This window comes from Otolemur garnettii, unplaced genomic scaffold (assembly GCF_000181295.1).
Source record: "Otolemur garnettii isolate 467f Iridium unplaced genomic scaffold, OtoGar3 scaffold00003, whole genome shotgun sequence".
Lineage (NCBI taxonomy): Eukaryota > Metazoa > Chordata > Mammalia > Primates > Galagidae > Otolemur > Otolemur garnettii.
In genome coordinates, this window is record NW_003852398.1 from 19,126,008 (window position 1) to 19,146,598 (window position 20,591).

Here is a 20,591-nt window from a genome sequence, read left to right on the forward strand (position 1 = left end):
GCAGTATTAAATCATAACTGCATGAAATAAACTGTAATAATATTGTACTGCTGTAATAATTTCATAGCCATTTCCTGTTCCTGTTGCGGTGAACTCAAGTGTTGGGAGTATCTGTTTAAAACACAGTTTGATGCTAATCATCTCTGTGTGAGCAATTCTTCTCTCCAGTAAATTGTGGTAAAAAGTGGTCTCTCACAGTTCTCTCATGTATTTCATTATGTTTATTGTGTAAGGTAAAATAAAAATCTCAGTACCACCCTCCACTCCTTATGATAAAAGAGAAGAGCAAGCTTGGAGGCTGAGTCATGCAATAGCCCCTTCCAAATGAATAGCTGTTACCAACATTATGCATCAGTCAGATCCCCATGGAAGGGTAAAAAGGATTGGCATCTACAAGGCCTGTCCCTACTGATCCTACTGACCCTACTGATCAGTCACAAGGAAATTCCTTGCTGGCCTCCTATAAGCAAGGACATGAAAATTGTTAACTTTAGGTCTGAAGGCTAAGTTTAGCTCCTAAAACTAAAGTTTGTTGATTCCACACTAATAACAAATTACAAGTTTATCTTCCCAGGTGTAGAACAGAAATGAGAGAAGATAAAACATTCTTCTACCCACCCAGGGACATCTACATATTTGGCACTTCTTTCATTCCTTTTTTTCTTTTCTAACAATCACCTTATCGTTCATAAAATGTAGATTTCCTAGGCCTCACTGCCCATACCCCCTCGCCTTTTGCCCTATCCCCCTGGAATTCAGAAGTTTCCAAATTCTCATTTGGAAAAATAGTCACAGATTTATCTGTGGTTTGTGTTTTTCCCGGGAACATCCTTAAACTGTGCCTTAATAAACCTCCATTAATTGAAAACTTTGCCTCGGTCATTTATTTTGGGTTGTCAAGTGCAAAACCATAAATTTTGAATAACACTTTAAGACCTATACGAAGTACTAGTTATACTACAAGTGCTCCCAAGAAGCAGAGAAAAGTCACGAGATTGCAAGAAAAAGTTGATGTGCTTGATATGTACTTTAGCTTGAGGTCTGTAGCTGCAGTTGCCCACCATTTCAAGATAAATGAATCCCGCATAAGGACTGTTGTTAAAAAAACAAAAGGAAAGTCATGAACTTGTAGCTGCAGCTATGCCAGGAGGCATGAAAACATTGTGCATCTTGTGAATTACATTCTTATCTCATATGTATTGAAGCACAGCTTTTGTGTGGGTGCAGGATTGCTATAAAGGCATCCCTATAGACTAATAATATTAGAGTCAAGGAAAAGCGAAGTCATTGCACGACAACTTAAAGCAACAGGAAGGCTAAAGATCTAAAACTAGAGAATTGAATGTCAGAGGAGGATGGTTTGATAGGTTTAAAAAGAGTTGGCTTAAAAATGTCAAGATAACATGAGAAGCAGCTTCTGCTCGAAAGCACACGTAGTGAGAATAAGATGGAGTCAGGCAGGGTAGGGTGGACATGACACAGCTGGTCTGATCGGTTTAGTCCTGCCTGACCCTCAACCCCTGTCTCTCATTCTTACTGTTTTGTAAATTTAGCTCCCAACCTAAAGATGACCATCTTGAAAAGTTTAGGGAATCAACTTTTGAATTGGATATATTGTAATAGATTGAGTTATGCTAATAATTATTTAAAATAAGAGTTATTGTGGTCTTTGCTTTAGGAGGATTGATTTAGGAAATCAACTTTTGAATTGGAAATGTTGTAATAGATTGTCACTGAGTTGTGCTGTTTATTGTTTAAAATAAGAGTTAATGTGGTCTTTGCTTTGAACCTTTATGGATAAAACTGGGATTTTTGGAAACGGAAGAACAGAAAAGTCTTGGAGAGGCTATCCTCACTGTTGTCCAGAATTACCAACCTTCTGACAAATAAAGTTTGGTGGACCTATCCCCAGCTCTGCATGTTGGGTGACAGTGATAGGTGGCTGGACCCTCTTAGTCTGGTAACATGCTAACCAAGAGGCACCAGATGGATTCCCAGATGCTCTGTAGAAGATTATCAAGGAAAAAGACTATCCACCTGAACAAGTTTTTAATGTAGAGAAAAGCGCTCTATTCTGATAAAAAAAAAAAAAAATGCCACCAAGGACATTTATTAGTAAGGAAAAGAAGTGAGCACTAAGATTTAAGGCAGGAAGAGATAGGCTAACTCTCTGCTTTGTGTAAATGCAGCCAAGTTTATGAACAAAAATAAAATATTAAGCCATCCTTGATGACTGAATGGACTCCTGTTGGCCAGGGGGACCCTCCCCCCCCCAAAATCCTTAAAGCTGACTTTCTCGCCATGAGGAGAAGGAAGGTCAGACATGCTTAGCTATGTCCTGCCCCTTTTGGAGTTATTCTTTGTAACAATAAGATACAAAATCCTTAATAAGCCTAAGGCCATGGTTAAACCATACCTACAGGTTATCAATGTACTTAACAGATCTCTTGAGTCTCAGGATGGGTCTATGGCTTGTCTATAATTAGCAGCCTTCCTTGTCTTAATTTAAACCATACTGAGCCTTTGGACAAAGCTCATTTCTTTTACCAATTACATTACAAATTAAAGAATCTTTAAACCCACCTATAACTTGTAATACCCAGCCTCAAGATGTCCTGCCTTTTTTGGCCAAACCAATGTACTCCTTCCACGTGTTGATTTATGATTTTATGTGTTATTCCCATCTCCCTAAAATGTGTAAGACTGAACTATAACTTAAGCATAATGAGACCACCCGCTCAAAGCATGGCTTGGATGTGGTTGTCTAGGCCATGGTCACACATATTCATCTCAGAATAAATCTTTATAAGCAGCTGCTTCCAGTGTGTTGGTTGTACAACAAGAAGGCCTGGATGACAAGAATCTTTTATCTGGATTGGCTCCACCGATGCTTTGTCCCAAAAGTCAAAAAGTACCTTGCTAGTGACTGACTTTCAAAGTTCTTTTGAGATTGGACGATCCCCCTGTCCACCCATAATGGTCTACTAAATGAGTAGGCTGAGGAGTCAAAATGGTCTACTAGCCCACAAACATGGCATCTCTAAATTGCAGCCTCTCGGTCACAGGGTCATAGGACCTTTAAAACTTATTACACACAGCACTCTGTGGAAAGGATTGTCCCCTACAGAGAGAAAATCAAGAAAGTTTGAAAGGATTATACCATTGAAGATGGTACAGTTATTATAGGAAAATTCATGAAGGCTACTAAACCCTAAATAATAAATTCCTATTGGACAAAACTATACCCAGATGGTATACATGACTTCAAAGGATTTATGACATAGCCAACAAGGAAATCATGAGGAGATGTGGATATGCTAAAAGTCAGGGAGTGAAGGGTTTCAAGATGTGGATCTTGGAGAAATTCAAGAAATAACAGACACTTCTTTAGAGGAATTAACAGAACACGACCCAAGGAAGATGAGAGCTTCTAAACTACTGCCAGACAGAGAAAGAAGATATAGAAGAAGCAGTGCCAGGAAAGAAATTGACATTAGACAATTAGGCAGAAGTGTTCTGATTATTCTAGGCTTTACTTTTCCCCCCATTCTTAAGATAATTTACTAAGAAGGATGTGTTTCAACTCCGTTCGGGTAAACATAAATGATGTAAAGTCTCCATCTTCTTTTATGGCTGAATAGTATTCCATAGTATACATATACCACAGTTTGTTAATCCATTCATGGGTTGATGGGCATTTGGGCTGCTTCCACTAATCCCATTCTTGAGGACACAGCCCTCACAACCTCCGAAAGGCCTGCCTCTTAATACTATTGCACTGGGGATGAAGTTCCAACAAGAATTTCAGAGGGACACAAACATTGAAACAGAGCACTACTTCTCAGCTATTAGTTTTCTCTCTATCACTTCCTAACATTTTTCTAAACCTGACCCATACAGTTTTTTTTTTTTTTAAATATAGTGTGTGTATTGCATAAATTTTCTAAGATGGCTACGACAAAGTATCAGAAACTAAGTGGCTTAAACAACAGAAATCTACTATTTAATAGTTCTTCTGGTCAGAAGTCCAAGATCAAGTCTCACAGGGCCGTGCTCCCGCTGCAGGTACTATGGAAAAATCTGTTCCAGGCTTCTCTCCTAGCTCCTGGTACAGTTCTTAAGTGTGTCACAGTATGACATCAGTCTTCCCATTGTGTTCTCCTTTTGGGAGTGTCTGTGAACACATATCCCCCCTGCCTTTTTTTAAAATTTCAGATTAATTTGAGGGTACAGTGTTGTGGTGGGCACCTGTAGTCCCAGCTACTTAGGAGGTTGAGGCAAGAGAATCACTTAAGCCCAAGAGTTTGAGGTTGTGAGCAGTGATGCCACAGCACTCTATCGAGGGTGACAATAATAAGACTCTGTCTCAAAAAAAGAAAGAAAAAAAGAGGGCACAAACAACTAGGTTACAATGATTGTGTTTGTAATGTGAGGTCCCTATTGTAGTTGTGTCCTACAACCATGAGTTGTGCCATATACCCTTACATTGTGTCCCTTAGATGGGAGCACACCAATCTTCCTCGCTCATCCCCCCAACTCACACAGTTTTAAACAGTCCTTTTGTAAAGTAGGCCGCCTGCATTTTCCTGATATGAGTATGACATGTTTGGCCTCTAACTAAGATACTTTAGTCATCTCTTTAGATCCTGTACCTAACAAACAGTGATAACAGTTGAATGATCTCTAAAATTCCTGGTGGTATTATATGATTCTGTCATCCTACAAGCCAACTATGCCGTGGGGAGAATCTCAACGTCTTTGTAGACACACTTTGCACCCCCACATGCACACACTAAGTGCTGACGCCGAGGAGTGGCTCTGAGGAGCAGACTTTGGTGCACTAAATTTATGGTGCTTTCCTAAAGCCCCTCAAATCACTATTCTAAAGTAAGAACGCATTCAGTGTGCTGACGCAGCTTCCATTCCCAACCAGCTCTTCTGATCAGATCATCCTGCTGGACCCTTTCACTCTGAGCTGTGCGGCTCCCTCATCATGTGCTGACACACACTCTCCCCGTCTTGCTGAACGGCCTACGTTCTGTCTCTTTCCCTGATTGGTGGGCTCGTGTGTGAAATGATCCGAAGGAGAGTAGAGTCTGTAGGAAAAATCCTCTGAAAGGCAGATCTGTTTATCCAACCCGCTGTAGATGTTTCTTGTGTAGAATATGTGCCTGTGGGATTCAGGCCCAGAGGTGAGTCTAGGAGGGGCTGAATGGAAGCCACAGGCTTTGTCATCTGTGCCTAGTGGCCCATGGGTGCCTGAGCTGCTGGCTCCTGCAACAGGCATGGGCATTTGGAGAAGTGAAAGGTGCAGAGCGCTCCGCACATCGAACGGTAATGATGCTGCCTTTGTTTCACTGGGATTTTAAGAGGGAGAAGAAAAGCTACTTATTGCTGTCCAACAGTGACTGAAGAACTGCAAATTATAATTTCCATATGTCACCCACACAGCAGATGACAGTGAGTGAGGATGAACAATAATCTGGTACTGCGAACAAGGCAGAATCATCTCCAAATGGATCTTTCTTCTACGAGCTTTGCTTTTCTCAAATCCACTCACCCCACTCACCCCAGAATATATTTTTAAATGCAAATTTGACCTTCTCTCCCTGTGCAATGACATCGTTTGTATCAACAGGGTGAAATTCCAACTTCTTAAGTCTTTTAAAATCTAGTCCTTGCCTAGATTCATAGTCTCCGTTTCAGTTTTCCCACCCCTACCACCATCCTTACCCTTGCTGAGAATATACACGCTCTCTCTCTCTTAGGCTCTAGTACTTACTGGTAATAGCTTCCTAGTGCATTCTAGTCCCTCTACCTGCAAAGTATTTCTTTAGTTTCCACCCACTTGCTTGCCTGCCTAAAAAAACCATGATTCATCTTCAGAACTGAGTTTGATCTTATATCCTGTGCGACAGTGCTTCTCAAACTTGAATGTGCATGTGTGATTACCTGCGGAGCTTGTTAAAATCCCCATTCATGTTCAGTAGGTGAGGATGAAGCCCAAGTGTTTGTACTTGTCACAAGCTGGTGTCCTTGCTGCTGTCCGGGGACCACACATTGAGTAGCAAGGTTCTAAGTGCCACCCTGCATGTCAACCCTCCCCTGGTAGATTCCACCTCTTTTCTGGGGTTGCCTCTTCTTTGACCCTATTTCTTTTGTTGGTCTAATTGCCGTCTTACAATTTTATTTATAAGACGGTATAAGATGGCAATTAGACCATCTTTTGTCTTCTCCTATTGTCTCACTACTCAACCAGCCTGGAAAGTAAAGGCTATGCCCTTTCCATTATTGTCTCCATAAGGACAGTTGGACTCTGCTGACACATAGGAGGCATTTGATAACTTACATGTTGAATTGATGTTGTTAAATAGTATGTATCTTTACTTCTTGTGGAAGATGAAACTATGTAACCATTTTTACTTAAGAAAAAGTTTTGAAGAGTTTTGCCATTTGAGTAAAGATGGAACCCAGGCCACAATACCATGTTTATTAAAAAATAGCTTTAAGAAAAAAAAAACAAAACACACAGCTTTATTTTCTGTGCACAAATTTTAACTTTGTGTGCTCTACAATGGATAAGAAATATTTATAATATTTTTATTTCGAACACTAGCAGTGACTGTACACTAATAAATATTTATCTGATCCAATATAAATACATAGTCAAAAGGTACAAAATGCAAAATCTATAATACGCAAGAAGAGCCAAAGCCTTGTGTAAGGGAATTCTGTGTGAACAAGGCACCATTTACAAAATGCAAGAGGGAAAAATACCAGGCAGGAAGCCCATTCTGTGGGCTGGGACACTGGGAAGTGAAATACCTATACATGTTTAGATAAGGCCCTTGTGAATCCAAGCTAGAAAAAGATAATGTTATGCAGTGGGGAATTTTCCAAACCAGACCACAGAGATCAGTCAACTTCAATGTTTTTCTTCTAGGTTAAGTGTCCCAGACATCATCTGTAATTTAAGGGTTCCAAAAGAGAATGTAAAAATGTTAAAAAGTAAACAAGGATAATTTTGGATAAGTTGAGTAAGATCATCTCTTGAATGACAGAGTTTTTATCTTGAGGTTCCCCATTTCACAATAATTATAGTTAAAAGTTAGGCATCTGAATCTCAAGCGGATCAAAACATTACATGATGTAGAGCTAATTGCAATTCTGTCCAATAATTTCTCTAAAAGCTTTGTCTGAACATTGCAGGAAAATTTAATCTCTCTCACATCAGGGAATATCCCTCCCCACAAAATTTCCAAGGAGACTACAGCTCAAAGTTGGAATGATAATTAAAGGAAGCATTTATACCTTTTCTGGGGATCTTTTACAGACCCTTTGAAGCTCATCTATAAATGGCTTCATGCATTAAGACTCTAGTGGGTTGGGAGAATTAAAGGGTTAATTAACTGAGTAACTCCAAGTCATTAACTACGACCAAGGGGAGGATACAAACAAGGAAAAAAGAAAAAAGTCTTATTCCAAGATAAAAGCCCACATGGCTAATGTCAATGTTTTGTGCAGGAGCAACATTATTTCCTGGTGGTTCTATTTTGACTTCTTTATTGGCTTTCTGTGTCCTTCCTCTCTGCTGTATTAATCTCCTTTACAATCCCGTTTCCTCACAGTAGGAGGCAGTGTCAAACAGGAATAAAGAATCTATGCATTGGAGTCAGGTTAGGGCTCCCAGCTCTAGACTTCGTACTTCTGTCACTTTGGGCAGGTGTCTTGGCTTTTTAAAGCCTCAGTTCTATCTGTAAAATGGTAATAATAATAATATCTCATGGGCGTCAGTCAACTCAAGGTGAAAAACTCATAGCCCAGTACGTATTCACGGTATTTACTTTGATATATAAGTGCTCCATCAGCAGTAGGCATCCCTGTGCATCTTGAAAGCACCTCAGTCAGTATTTGAGTGTTTCCACCCAGATGGTTGGCACCAGAATGGGAGTCCTGAAGTCTCAACCAGTACATTGCTAAACTCTAGGGGCCTAACTGAGCTTTGAAGGTCTCTGCAATGCCACACTGACCAACACAATGCTGCCCTCTATTGATGAGAATGGGCTAGTAGAGAGGGAGCAGATTCCCGGAGGCTGGGAAAAAGGATGAACAATCACGTGCCAGAGTCAGCATTCAGAAGTACTGAACTCATTTCCTTCTAGGATGCCGATGGAAGTATTCAGTGTGGAAGAGGAGACATAGCCCCCTGCATGGCTTAGTACAAAAGATGAGCACTGGAGTGGCAAAAAAATAATGCCTTTTTTTGTACCACTTGGTTCCCTAACATCAGAGGCCCTTTTTGTTCCTGCCCAGTCATCAGATACCCAATACTCCAACCATGGGACTGAATGAATTGCCCCAATCCATCTAGTGGAGCTCACCATGACCCCTTCCAGGAGGCAGGGGCCAGCCTACTCTGTAAAACCTCATAAAGTTGCTTCTCAGGAAATCCGGTCCCTGTGCAAGCAGCTGCTCCACCATCCTCTGTGGCAGGAAGCTGTGGCTGATAGCATCTTTCTGACCATAATTAACTCACCGGTTTTTCTAGAAAAAGAGTCCTAGCCTTTGTCCCCATATCCCAGGATACTATGTTACTGGTTCATATGAAAAGTCCTTTGAACCATAAATTTCAGATCCACGTTTAAAATAATACTAAAAATAATCTCTGGGATCCCATCCCTGTCTCTCCCTATTGCAAAGACGTGCAAGAAATGTTTCCTGAAAGCTGTCAGATTGAGGTTTGTGCACACATGTGACAAGAGGCTGGGGAGAGGGCAGAGACTCTGCCCCGGCCGGGCTCCCAGCTCGTGGCTGACTCTCCTGCCTGTCTGGCTGCTGGCTTCAGTGAGGATGCTGCTCTGTGGCAGCTCAGGGGCTGGCTCTGGAGAGTCCTGGGCTGGTGGCAGCTTCTAATGCTCTATGGAAGGAGGACATCCTTCCTTCATTCAGGACCTGCAGTCTGTGACCTGGTGCTGAGTCTCTACTAAAGTCCCGATTCTGCGATTTCAGCCAGTTGACCCAGCAGTCTGGAGAAGGCTGGACGGTCTTCTGGTCTCTAGAGAAGGGGAAAAAAAAACCAACTTTGTGAGTTCCCTGCATGTGTGTGTTATAAGATAATCCAAAGCATACTAGAATTTAATAGCAGCAACTTCTGCTCCACTTTTATTTTTTATTTTTTTGGGGGAGGCAGAGTCTCACTCTGATGCCCCAGGCTGGAATGCCATGGTATCTTAGTTCACAGCAACCTCAAAGTCCTGGGCTCAAGCGATCCTCTTGCCTCAGCCTCCTGAGTAACTGGGACTATAGGTACCCACCAAGATGCCCACCCTAATTTATCTATTTTTAGTAGAGACAGGGTCTCCCTCTTGCTCAGATGGGTCTCAAACCCTTGCACTCAAGCAATCCACCTGTCTGGGCCTCTCAGAGTGCTAGGATTACAGGTGTGAGCCACTATGCCCAGCACTCTGTTAATTTTTAAATATGCTTCCATATATATTTTCCTATTTATTAAAAGCAGGTATTCTGAAATCAGAATACCTACTTTCAAATTTCGGCATTACCACTCATTAACTGTGTGACACTGAGCAGGTTTCTTAACCTCTTTGCACCCCGGTTTTGTTATCTGTAAAAATGGGATAATAATAGTGTCTACCTCATAAAACTGTTTTAAGAATTTTAAATAAATCACGAGTAAAAATGCATCCTAAATTAATGCTAAACAACACCCCTAAAATGGAATAGTTATAAAATCTCATAAAATATGTACAGGACCTATATGAGGAAAACATAAAATTCTAATAAAAGAAATCAAAGAGGATCTAAATAAAGGGAGAGATCTTTCATGTTCTTGGAAAGAAAGAAGCTGTGTTAAGTGATTAAGATATCAATTCTCTCCAACTTGAAATGTAGATTAAACACAATCCTGATCAAAATCCCAGTACTGTGTAGATACTGACAAACTGACTTTAAAGTTTACACAGAGAGGTAAAAGACCAAGAATAACTGACAGAATATCAAAGGAAAAGAATAAAGCAGAAGTACGACCCTACCTGACTGCGGGACTTACTCTAAAGCTCCAGTGACCATGACAGGTCACTGACAGATTAGTGACAGGATGGACAAACACATCAGTGGAGCAGACTTAAGCCCAGGTATAGACCCATCTAAACCCAGTAAACTGATCTCTGAAAAAGAATCAAAGGAGAAAGGGTACTCTTTTCAACAAACAGTGCTGGAATAGTTAGACATCCCTATATAAAACAACGACTCTAGTCATAGACCTTACACCTTTCAGAAAAATTAACTCAAAGTGGATCATACAGCTAAATATCAAATACAGAACTATAAAACTTCCAAATGATAACATAAGAGAAAAGCTGGGTGACACTGGGCTCAGCAATGAGTTTTCAGGCACAGCATCAAAAGTACAATTCATGAATGAATGAGCCGATGTTGAACTGTGTCAAAATTAAAAACGTCTACTCTGAAAGACACTGTCAAAAGACTAAGAAGACAAATCATGGACTAGAAGAAAATATTTGCAAAACACATATCTAACAAAGGACTTGGATTCAAAATATACAAAGAACTCCTAAAACCCAACAATAAGAAAATAAACAACCCAACTGAAAAATAGGCAGAAGATCTGAACAGACATCACCAAGAAGGTATACAGATGGCAAATAAGCATATGAGAGTATGCTCACGCCATTAGGGAAACTGCAGATTAAAACAACAACGAAATAGCACCACACATCTCTCAGAACCTCTGAAATCCAGCACAACAAGTGCTGATGAGGAACTCGGATTTCTGGTGGGAACGCAAAATGGCACAGCTCCTTTGGAAGACATTCTGGTGGTTTCTTAACACAGTCTTGCCATATGATCCAGCAGTCACACTCCTAGGCATTTACCCAATTGGGTTGAAAATTTATACCCACAAAAATCCCTGCACATGAACATTCACGGCAGCTTTATTTATAAATGTTAAAAACTGAGAGCAACCAAGATTTAACTCAGTAGGCAAATGGATAAAGAAACTGTGGTATATCCACACAATGGAATATTCAGTGGTATAAAGAAATAGGCTACCAAGCCACGAAAACACGTGGAGGAATCTTAAACACACACTACTACGTAAAAGAAGTTAGCCTGAAAAGGCAGGAGGAGACAGTAAAAAGATTAGCGTACTGTAGGATTCTAGCTGTAGGACTAGAAATGAACTCATTTCTAGTAAGCTGGCCCAGTGTCACCCAGCTATTCTCCTATGTTATCATTTTCCTCCTGGAAAAGGCAGGAGGAGACAGAAAAAGGATTAGCAGTTGCCTGCAGTTTGGGAATGGGAGAGAGGGACAAGTAGGTGGAGCACAGGGGATGTTTATGACGGTGAAGTTCTTCTGGATGATACTATAATACTGTATTCATGGCATATGCATTTGTCAAAATCCATAGACCTGGGTTCACATGGAGCGAACCTCAATGTAAACTGTGGATTTTAGTTAATAATATTAAGAGAGGTTTCTCAATTACAACAAACCTACCACACTGGGGCAAAATGTTACTGAATGGGGGAAACTATACACAAGGGGGAGGGAATATGGGAACCCTGCAATTTTCACTCAATTTTCCTGTAAATCTGAAACTTCTAAATATAACGCCTATTAATTTTTTAAACAATCAATGAAAGTAAAAGAGAAAAAAATGCTAACTGAATATTAGCCATCATTATTATTATGGTATTTAATCCTTAGGAAGTACACAAGATTCATTTTGTACCCTTGTTGGTATTTGTATTGTATCTTTGTTTCTGATTATAAAAGCCCTATGAACTGACAGATCAAGCATTATTTAATTCTTTTACTGGAAAGCAAAAGGAAGCTTGCAGAATTGTCCAAGATTAATGATAAATAACTGGTGAAGCTTAGACAAAATGTTCTATTACTTTTTGCATTTCACCTTGTTGTCCTTCAAGGATCAGATTTTTTATTAACTAGTCCAGCAACATTCCATGTTGGCTGCAATCTACAATTTTCTAGCTATCTAAGGGTTATGCTGACGTGGCTCAAGTCACAGCCTATGATCCAAGCACGGGATCATTGAGCAGTCTTGGTGGGTATACGGTAATTGGCTTCCCTATTCTGAATTGTTCAATGAATAAAATAAACTTTAATTAAGCTGTTTTAATATTTTCATAGCACAAGTGAACTTCTGCTCCCCGATTTATAAAACTAAATACCTTGTATACTTTTAATGGTTTTGGATGTCACAGATTTTATTTCTCTTCTCAGGAAACCAAGGAGGAAGTTGGCGCCTCTTCTCTTGAGCTATGCTTATGGCTCTTGATATTATGTAGCAAACTGAATAATATTTTAGGTTTGTGTCAGTTCTGTTAGAACTGGAGAATCCATCTAATTAATAGAATCTTATAGGCCAGGCATGGTGGTTTATGTCTGTAATCCTGGCACTGTGGGAGGCTGAAGTGGTAGGATCACTTGAGCCCTGGATTTTGAGACCAGACTTAGCAACAAGCAAGACCTTGTCTCTACAATCAATCAATCAATCAGCTAGCCAGGCATAGTGGCATGCATGCAGGTGTCCTCAAATTACAGCCCGTGGGCCACATGTGGTCCACTGAGGACATTTATCCAGCCCACCGTCATTATCTGTCCTGCTTAGCAGCCGACTCATCCCGTCCCAGGACCTGTAGCCCTCCAATGGTCTGAGGGACAGTGAACTGGCCCCCTGTTTAAAAAAGTTTGAGGACCCCTGAATAGTCTCAGATACTCCAGGAGGCTGAGGCAAAAGGATCATTTGAGCCCAAAAGTTCAAGGTTGCAGTGAAGCATGATAGCACCACTGCACTCCAGCCTGAGTGTCAGTGACAAAGTGAGACCATCTCTTAAAAAAAAAAAAATAGTAAAGACCCTTAAAGTCATATTTTGCTTATCTATTTTGTTCATCCTTGTTGCTTCATCCTTCTAAGAGAGTTCTTTTTTCTAGGGAAAGGGGCAGGCCCTGAAACTGTATACCCTAACCACTTCCTCTACTGACCTCTTTCCAGCAGTAATTCATGATCTGGTAGACATGTGAGGAGGCCAGTCGGGGCTTGTATAACCGAAACCCAGTACTGATGTCTTCCACCACCTCTGAGTTGCTCCGGTTTTCATATGGGATTTTGCCTTCACTGAAGACCTCCCACATCAGCACACCTACGAGAAAAGATGAGCACAGCACAGCTAATGACAAAGTCTGAAAATAGCAAACCTGCATGGGGAAACTGCAGACTCCTTGGCATCAGGATTCAAGTCCCGACTTCCAGAAGTACACCATCAAGCCCACCTGAGGTTTACTGGGCCTGTCCTATTTTTAAAGAACTGTAATTTCCCAGCCTTCCTAGTGGAGAAGAATTTTCAAGCTCAGACCTCTGTTAGATCTAACTCATAGACTACAGCTAAAAGTTGCAAGGGACGTAAACTCAAATGTCTCTACATATGATGAGATGAATGGAATGGGTGGGATGTGGCAATAGGGACTGGTGAGAACAGTGGAAAACTGGAGATCAAAAGTTCTCCCTCAAGGGGACAGCTATGATTTGGTCCCAGCCAAAGCACAGCACGTGGAAATGAGGGCTCAGGATTGTTACATTTCCTGACTTCCTAAAAGAAGTCAGAAATCAGAGTGGAACAATATGAATATGAAGCAAAAGGCATCTTTGGGTTGTCCATTGTTGACGTCTGCTGAGTCTTTTTCCCTCTTCTGCCCTTGGCAGAAATGCCACACCCAGCTTTGTGCTTACCCTGTGCTAGTGTATTCAAAGGCTGTCAGAGCGAGAAGAGGGCTTGCTCATCACCTAACCCAGAGCTTCTCGGAACCTTAGGGCATATTCTTGAGAACCTTAGGGCAGAGTTTCCTAAAGTACAAACACCTGAATAACAACCATCTCAGAAGTCTGTTCCGATGGTAGATTCTTGGGACCCAGTCCAAACCCCATAGATTAGGACATCCAGGGGGTCCTTAGAGGTACCTCAGGAGCTGGAAATTCAGAACCTGACCATAAATAAGAATGCTTAGTATCCCAAGATGCCAGGAGTTCTGGTGAGATTTCTTTTGAAAATAGGATGCTATTGCTGAAACACGATTTAAAAACAAATGCTTTAATACAAACTTCCTAATGTATTGAAGAAAAAGCCGAATGAAGCACAAAGATATTACTTGATTTGCTCAAAATAGCACAAAGCTAATTAGGGCAAAAAAGTTAAACTGATGACTCAGTTCAATGGCCAGATGCAGGCACGGAGCTCTCAGCCCGTTTGGATTTCTGTTGCTTAGGCTTGCCACCCCAGTTCTCTCGCTGGAACCCTTTCTATTCTACACCCACCCATCCACCTCACCTCTGCACTCTTCAAATAACACATCCTAGGCAGGGATGAATTTCAGCCCAAGCCCCTAATGATAAGATGCAGCAGAGAATTTGTAAGTGGACACCCTGTGGCTGAATGAATCCCATTCAGAGTCAGAAGGCGAATGTGCCAAAGTGATCATTGCTCTGAATGTGTCTTTATGGGGCCCTGGCCTGGCTCAGTGTGACGGCTTCACCACTCCCAGACAGACAGCTGTACATCAGCCCCAACCTCCTAGCTGTACGCACTGTGGAGAGGACAGTCATCCAAGATGCTGTCAGCACAGTGTCTTCCAAGTTCATTCTCTAACTTAAAATTGGCTAAGAACGTAGCAGCTAGGCCTGGTGAATTGAGGAACTGTTCTAAGATACAGATCAGGAAAGATAATTAACAAACCACTTGGCACCTAGAGATGGATATTCTAAAATGGTGAAGATTTTGAAACTCATTTTTCTCCTAAGAGATTCAATCAGCCTTCTTCCTCGTCCTTTCTACAGCTAGTAAACCTTCGTTCACACAGAATGATAAAATCAGCCTTCAAGCAGTTCCTGTCCAAAGTATCACCCTTCTAGTAATCCAGATGAAAGAGGTTGTCTGGTATACTTTTGTGGGTACTTCAGTACACAGACTCAGGGTGGCATGACAAATCCACACCGATGTCATTCGTTCATTCATTCACTCACTCATGCCTACTTGCACTTTTTAGAAATTCTAATTTTTCACAAGGGTCCACCAACTTCAGTGCTGAGACTGTTCTCTAAGTTGGTACACCCTATTCTTTGGACATCCCAGGCTTTTGCACTTGCTAGTCCTTTGGTCAGGGACACTGTGCCCTGCCTCTTTCAATGGTGACAGCTCCCTCTCATCATTCAAGTCTCTGCTCAAGACTCACCTCCTCAGAAAGGCCTTCCCAGACCACAGTATTTAAAGCAGACCTTCCCTCCTCTGCATTCACTCTGTCCCATTACTGTCTTCTTTTATTCCTAGTTCCTTTTTATCACTACCCGACTTTAACTTCTGTCAGCTTGTTTATGTGATTGTTCTCTATCTCTCCTCCTAACATTTAGCTTCAAGAGGCTAGAAGTCTTTTCTATCCTATGTACTGTTGCATCCTCAGTGCCTAAGTTAGCCCCTGGTAAGCAATAGATCCGCAGTAAATTGTTATTGAATGAATAAGTAAAATACTTATTGAGGGCTAAGTGAGGCAGTATAGTGTTAGACAAAATGTTTCCTGCCTTCAAGGAGTTTGTATTTGAATCTCCCGACTCTTTGGCTTTCGGCCTCACAGCAGCTGCCACCTGAATTTGGTTTCCACTTTTGTTTTTACCCATTCCCTTCCATTTCAAATATCTAAAAAAAAAAATACAATAATGAGGCCCCTTCCTTCAACTCAGGGCTGTCCTTACACAGACCCCTCTGGGATTCCTTCAATACAGGTTCAGGGAGAGCAGGGCTTCCTGCATTTGACAAAGGCAACAGCTGGCCTGCAGTCCCAGATCACATGGGAGTGTGGCCAGGATGGCACTCACCAAATGACCACACATCCGACTTGCTGCTGTAGCGACTGAAAGAGAAAACTTCTGGGGATGCCCACTTCACTGGGAATTTGGTGCCTGTGGAACTGGTATATTGGTCATCAAGAACGAACCTGGGAAGAGAGTGGAGGGAGAAGGTCAGAATGTTCCCGGTGCCTGAGTCCTATTCCTGAGACTCGGCTTGGCCCCACACGCCTGTTTACCTTGTCATGCCAAAGTCTGACACCTTGATGACTTGGTTTTCTCCCACCAAACAATTTCGGGCAGCCTGGAGAGGAGACAGACAAACAATAGGACAAGGCAAACTATTGATGGGTAGTCATTGATTAAGGTGTGTCCTCCAGTCACAGGCCTTGGCTTTGCTCTGTGAAGTTGTACAAGGCCAGTGAGCAGCTTTGGAAATGGGCACTAAGCTTCAGAAGTGCCTACTGGAATCAACTAGAAAGTTGAATGTGTAAGCTCCATTATCAGGATGAGGAAGTTTATCTTCTATCCTGGATCCTAATCAGGAGAAAAGCCATGGTGTTGTCTAACCAGTGATAGGCTCGAAGGCAATTTGATGTTTTAGGAAATGTTAGCACTGGGGATGATAAGAAGAAAGGATCACCCGTTTGAGTAAAGAAAGAATGTTTTGAGGTTGTTAATCCTCTTAAAACTATTTCTTGATAGGGAGAATACCTGGCCTCTGATTCAGATCACAGAATGCTGCATTGGAAGAATCCTTAGATAGAAAGCTCCAACGGGTCTGGAATTTTAACTTGCGTACACATCACATGAGGGAGTGTGTTGAAATGAATATTCGTGAATCCCAGCCACCAGAGATTCTGAGAGTACATTGATAGTTACCCTCATGTGATTCTAGTAGATCGCTGGATAATACTTTCAGACAAACTGTGCTTGCCCATTTCCCTCCTTACATCAGGAAGAAACTGAGGCACAGAGAAGTTAAGAAGGAGTAGCTATTAGTTCCACTTTGGAAGAATGTAAACTGAGATGCAGAAGTTAGAGGTAGGGCTGGGATTACAGCCCAGATCTGAGTCTTCATGAAGCACTTTCCCACTAGAACTGCCCCAAAGTGGGTAGAGGAAGGAAGAAGTTGAAAGAGGCAAGAAGATAGCCTGTGACTTGGGATTTATTCATGCACCCCCCTGCTTGGGTAGCTCTACAGTCCCGAGGGAATGTGTCCATTCATTCTGGACCTGTAGGTGCTCACCCTGCACAGACATACCAAGTCCCTGTGGATGACGCACGCCTCTTCCAGGTAGGCCATGCCCTCACACACGTCCAGACACATGCCCAGCAGGGTATCCGCAGCAAAGAGTCCCCGCTGGCTGCGCAGGTAGTCCGACAGGCAGCCGTGCTCCATGAACTCAAACACCAGGCAGATGGGGGCTTGCTCCAGACACACCCCATAGAGCTGGACCAGTTTGGGATGAGAGAGTTTCCTAGAGGAAAAAGGGAAGAGTGAGATGGCCCAAACTCATTCTCCCCAAAATGCTGAACATTATGATACCAAAATAGTTGGTGGGCACTTTGTCAAACTTGAGGTTTTGAAAACGAAATTCATTCCCTCATTGTGTCATTGGAGCTAAGACCTGACAGATAGCAGCTAGTGTGTGTGGATGAACAGAGGCCAGTGTGGCTGGCATGTCATGGACCAGAGGAGAGATGGGTAGGAGCTCAGATGGGGAAGTGGGCAGGGCCAGACCATGGTGAGGAGTTTGATTCTATTCTCTGTGCAATAGGAAGCCACTGCTGGGATTTGAACAGGGAGGTGGTATGATGGTGGTATTCCACATGCCATTAGAATGGTATTTAAAGAACACAGCACAGAATGTCCTCCCCAGGTCTGCATACCCTTGTTTTGACCACTTACATCATGATTTCAGCCTCTTCTATGAAGTCCTCTTCTGACATAGCACCTTCCTGAATGGTTTTGATGGCCACCTTGTCCTTGTCAAGCCAGTAGCCAAGATGCACCAACCCAAACTGTCCGCTGCCAATCTCCTGCACAAAAGTGAGTTCTGAGGGATCAATCACCCATTTTCCTGCAAAAGAGAGAAGATTTTCCAGGGTCGGTAAGTAGATAAGAGATACAGAGCTACCTGGGGACTAGATAGCCTACCTAGAATTCTAGTCTATTGTTTCTATAATTCAAAGATGGCATATGGTCTAAGTCCTAAACTTAGAACTATCATAAATATCTTTTCCCCAAAGGATAACATAGGATATACATTTGAATCATGAAAAAAGTTTATGAGGAGGTTCCATGGAAAGAAAGAGGATAGTGTCAATCAAGATATTAAAGACAATAAATGAAGGGGCTATTGCATGTCCCAACCACTTTCTACACCCAGCTATAAATCTTTTGTTGTCTATTTTCACATAGAGAAAATTTTATTTGAGCTAATTATTCATTCATTCATTCATTTAGTTATCAAGAGTATTTGCTATGTACAAAATTCTCTGCAAGGTCTTAGCAAGGTGGTGGTTAAAGAAGTAGACAGATGGCTCAGCGCCCATAGCTCAGTGAGTAGGGCTCCAGCCACATACACTGGAGCTAACGGGTTCGAGCCCTGCCTGAGCCTGCTAAACAACAATGTGAACTGTAACCCAGAATCACCTGGTATTGTGGCAGGTGCCTGTAGTTCCCAGCTACCTGGGAGGCTGAGGCAAAAGAATTGCTTAAGCCCAAGACTTTGAGGTTGCTGTGAGCTGTGATGCCATAGCACTCTACTGAGGGCAACATAATGAGACTCTGTCTGATGGATACAAAGAGAATGTATACAGAGGCACAAGCTGGCACAGGGTCTGGTATATGGGAAACGCTCAATAAACATTCAATAAACTAATAAAAGGACTCAAGGGTCAATTTTCTTATGACAAAGTGACTGGTTGACTAGATAATATCTATGAATTCCACTCACCACGAACACATTAGGACTCTACAGTTATTAGAATATGCTCATTTTCATAGGGAGGTTAAAGAGGTATTATCCTTCCTCTGTGCTTGGTCTGGCACTGTAAGTAGCCATATTTCTACCTCTTCGAGGCACAGACTCAGCAGCAAACAGTGTTGAGTACAGACTGTGTGCCAGACATGGCACTGTTTAGAGATGAAGAAGCCTATGGCAGTGTTTCTCAGAGGACTGCCCTCTAACCAGAATCATCAGACGCTTATTTAAAATGTAAACTCCAGAACCCCACAATCAAGGATTGTGTTTTGATATATGTTAGGTAAGGTTCAGGCGTCAACATTTTTAATAAGCGTCCCAGGGATTTTTATGCACACTGAAGTTTGAGACCCACTAAAGTAGGAGATGTAAAAGGAAAATTAGAGCAGCCTTCTTCTCAAGCAGCTCACAGTTTGGACCAAGGGAAGGGAATACAAACTCAAATGCCTTCAGAGTCCAGGCAGATAATCCCGAGTGGGTAAAGCAGTTGCATAGGGTAAGAGGGCACAGTAAGGGCTGCAGCACTGGAGACTGCTGTGCCTAAAGGCATCAAATTGTAACATTCTGTTACGCAAACAATCACTTCTCAATGGTGCCAGCCCATGGCTTTTGCAAGAGACCCATACTTGACCAACTAGATAATACAGAAGTTCTAAAAGAGGTGGAATCCCAGTGCATTGTTTCCTAGTATCTTTCTAATAGCATTTAGTAGACTGCTCTGTGCAAAGTAGGTGCTCAGTAAACTTCACTAATGCCCTTTCCACTAAAACCAGCGGCCATTGCTTTGGCCTAGACACATGTGCTTACATGAGTACACATACTTCTCTTACACACATTATGAATATTCATCAGGGCCGTCCTCCCCAGATATGTAGGATGCTTGCTTTAATGGGCATTAGAAGTCTGGGGAATGGGTAGGCTTATGGAAAGTCCATGTTGAATTTAAGGTCATGGTTCACATTCCTGAATGATTTACTCACCATATCTCAGCCCTGCCTTGATGGGAGCTTTCTGCCTCCAGGAACAAACTGGATACCGGAGTCGAGTGACCAGGCCTGGGTTGATTGAAAAGTCAAAGGCAGTGGTTAGGGCTTTGCTGTAGCAACTGCATAACTGAAATCATCAGACAAGAAAACAATCTGATGCAAAAGCTACTTTTATTCTGGAAAACAAATCCCAAGGCCCAATCACTGACATATCACAGTCTCCTTAAGAAGATTTTTAAGTACCAGTGTCTGGTAGGTGGTACAATTCCATGATTTTCGTACTAGAGTTTGCTAATAAAGATATATTATACAATCAAATATTTGACATCTTTTTCTATTTGCCTATTTAGCTATTATCTGTGGTCAGGAAGAACTCGGGCTGGGCTCTTGTCACTTTCTCCGAGTTCCCTGGGAGGGTATCCCCGTCGCCCTGGAGAACTCACCTCCTCCGTTGTGTTGGTGGTAATTGATGAGAAGAGGGATGGAGTCAAACACAAACTTTTCAGCCACATAGAATCGCTTGGGATTGTCATTTGTTTCTTTGATGTGATAGTGCTTTATACAGGGATTATTCTCGCTTAAACAAATGAAACATAAATGCAATGATTATTAAGAAGCAAGACCAAGGCATGAAAGTGTCTCCTGGTATTAGATTCTTATGAACTCTGTTTTGTAGTCTCTCACAAGAATGGCAGATACATTTCCAATTGTATGTCAG

General features: G+C 41.9%; 1 protein-coding gene across 1 annotated transcript in view; it reads right to left on the minus strand.

Annotated features, from left to right (window-relative positions):
* Positions 1-8,565: 8,565 nt before the first annotated feature.
* The window catches only part of ITK (IL2 inducible T cell kinase), a 71,630-nt gene continuing 59,604 nt past the window's right edge, over positions 8,566-20,591 (minus strand). The window contains exons 10-17 of the mRNA XM_003782003.2: positions 20,317-20,450; positions 19,868-19,942; positions 17,810-17,981; positions 17,162-17,378; positions 16,137-16,201; positions 15,928-16,046; positions 13,050-13,207; positions 8,566-9,055 (exon numbers count right to left, since the gene is read on the minus strand). Of these exons, the coding sequence (XP_003782051.1) occupies positions 8,984-9,055; positions 13,050-13,207; positions 15,928-16,046; positions 16,137-16,201; positions 17,162-17,378; positions 17,810-17,981; positions 19,868-19,942; positions 20,317-20,450 (1,012 nt within the window). The 3' untranslated portion in view covers positions 8,566-8,983. The remainder of the gene's footprint in view (positions 9,056-13,049; positions 13,208-15,927; positions 16,047-16,136; positions 16,202-17,161; positions 17,379-17,809; positions 17,982-19,867; positions 19,943-20,316; positions 20,451-20,591) is intronic.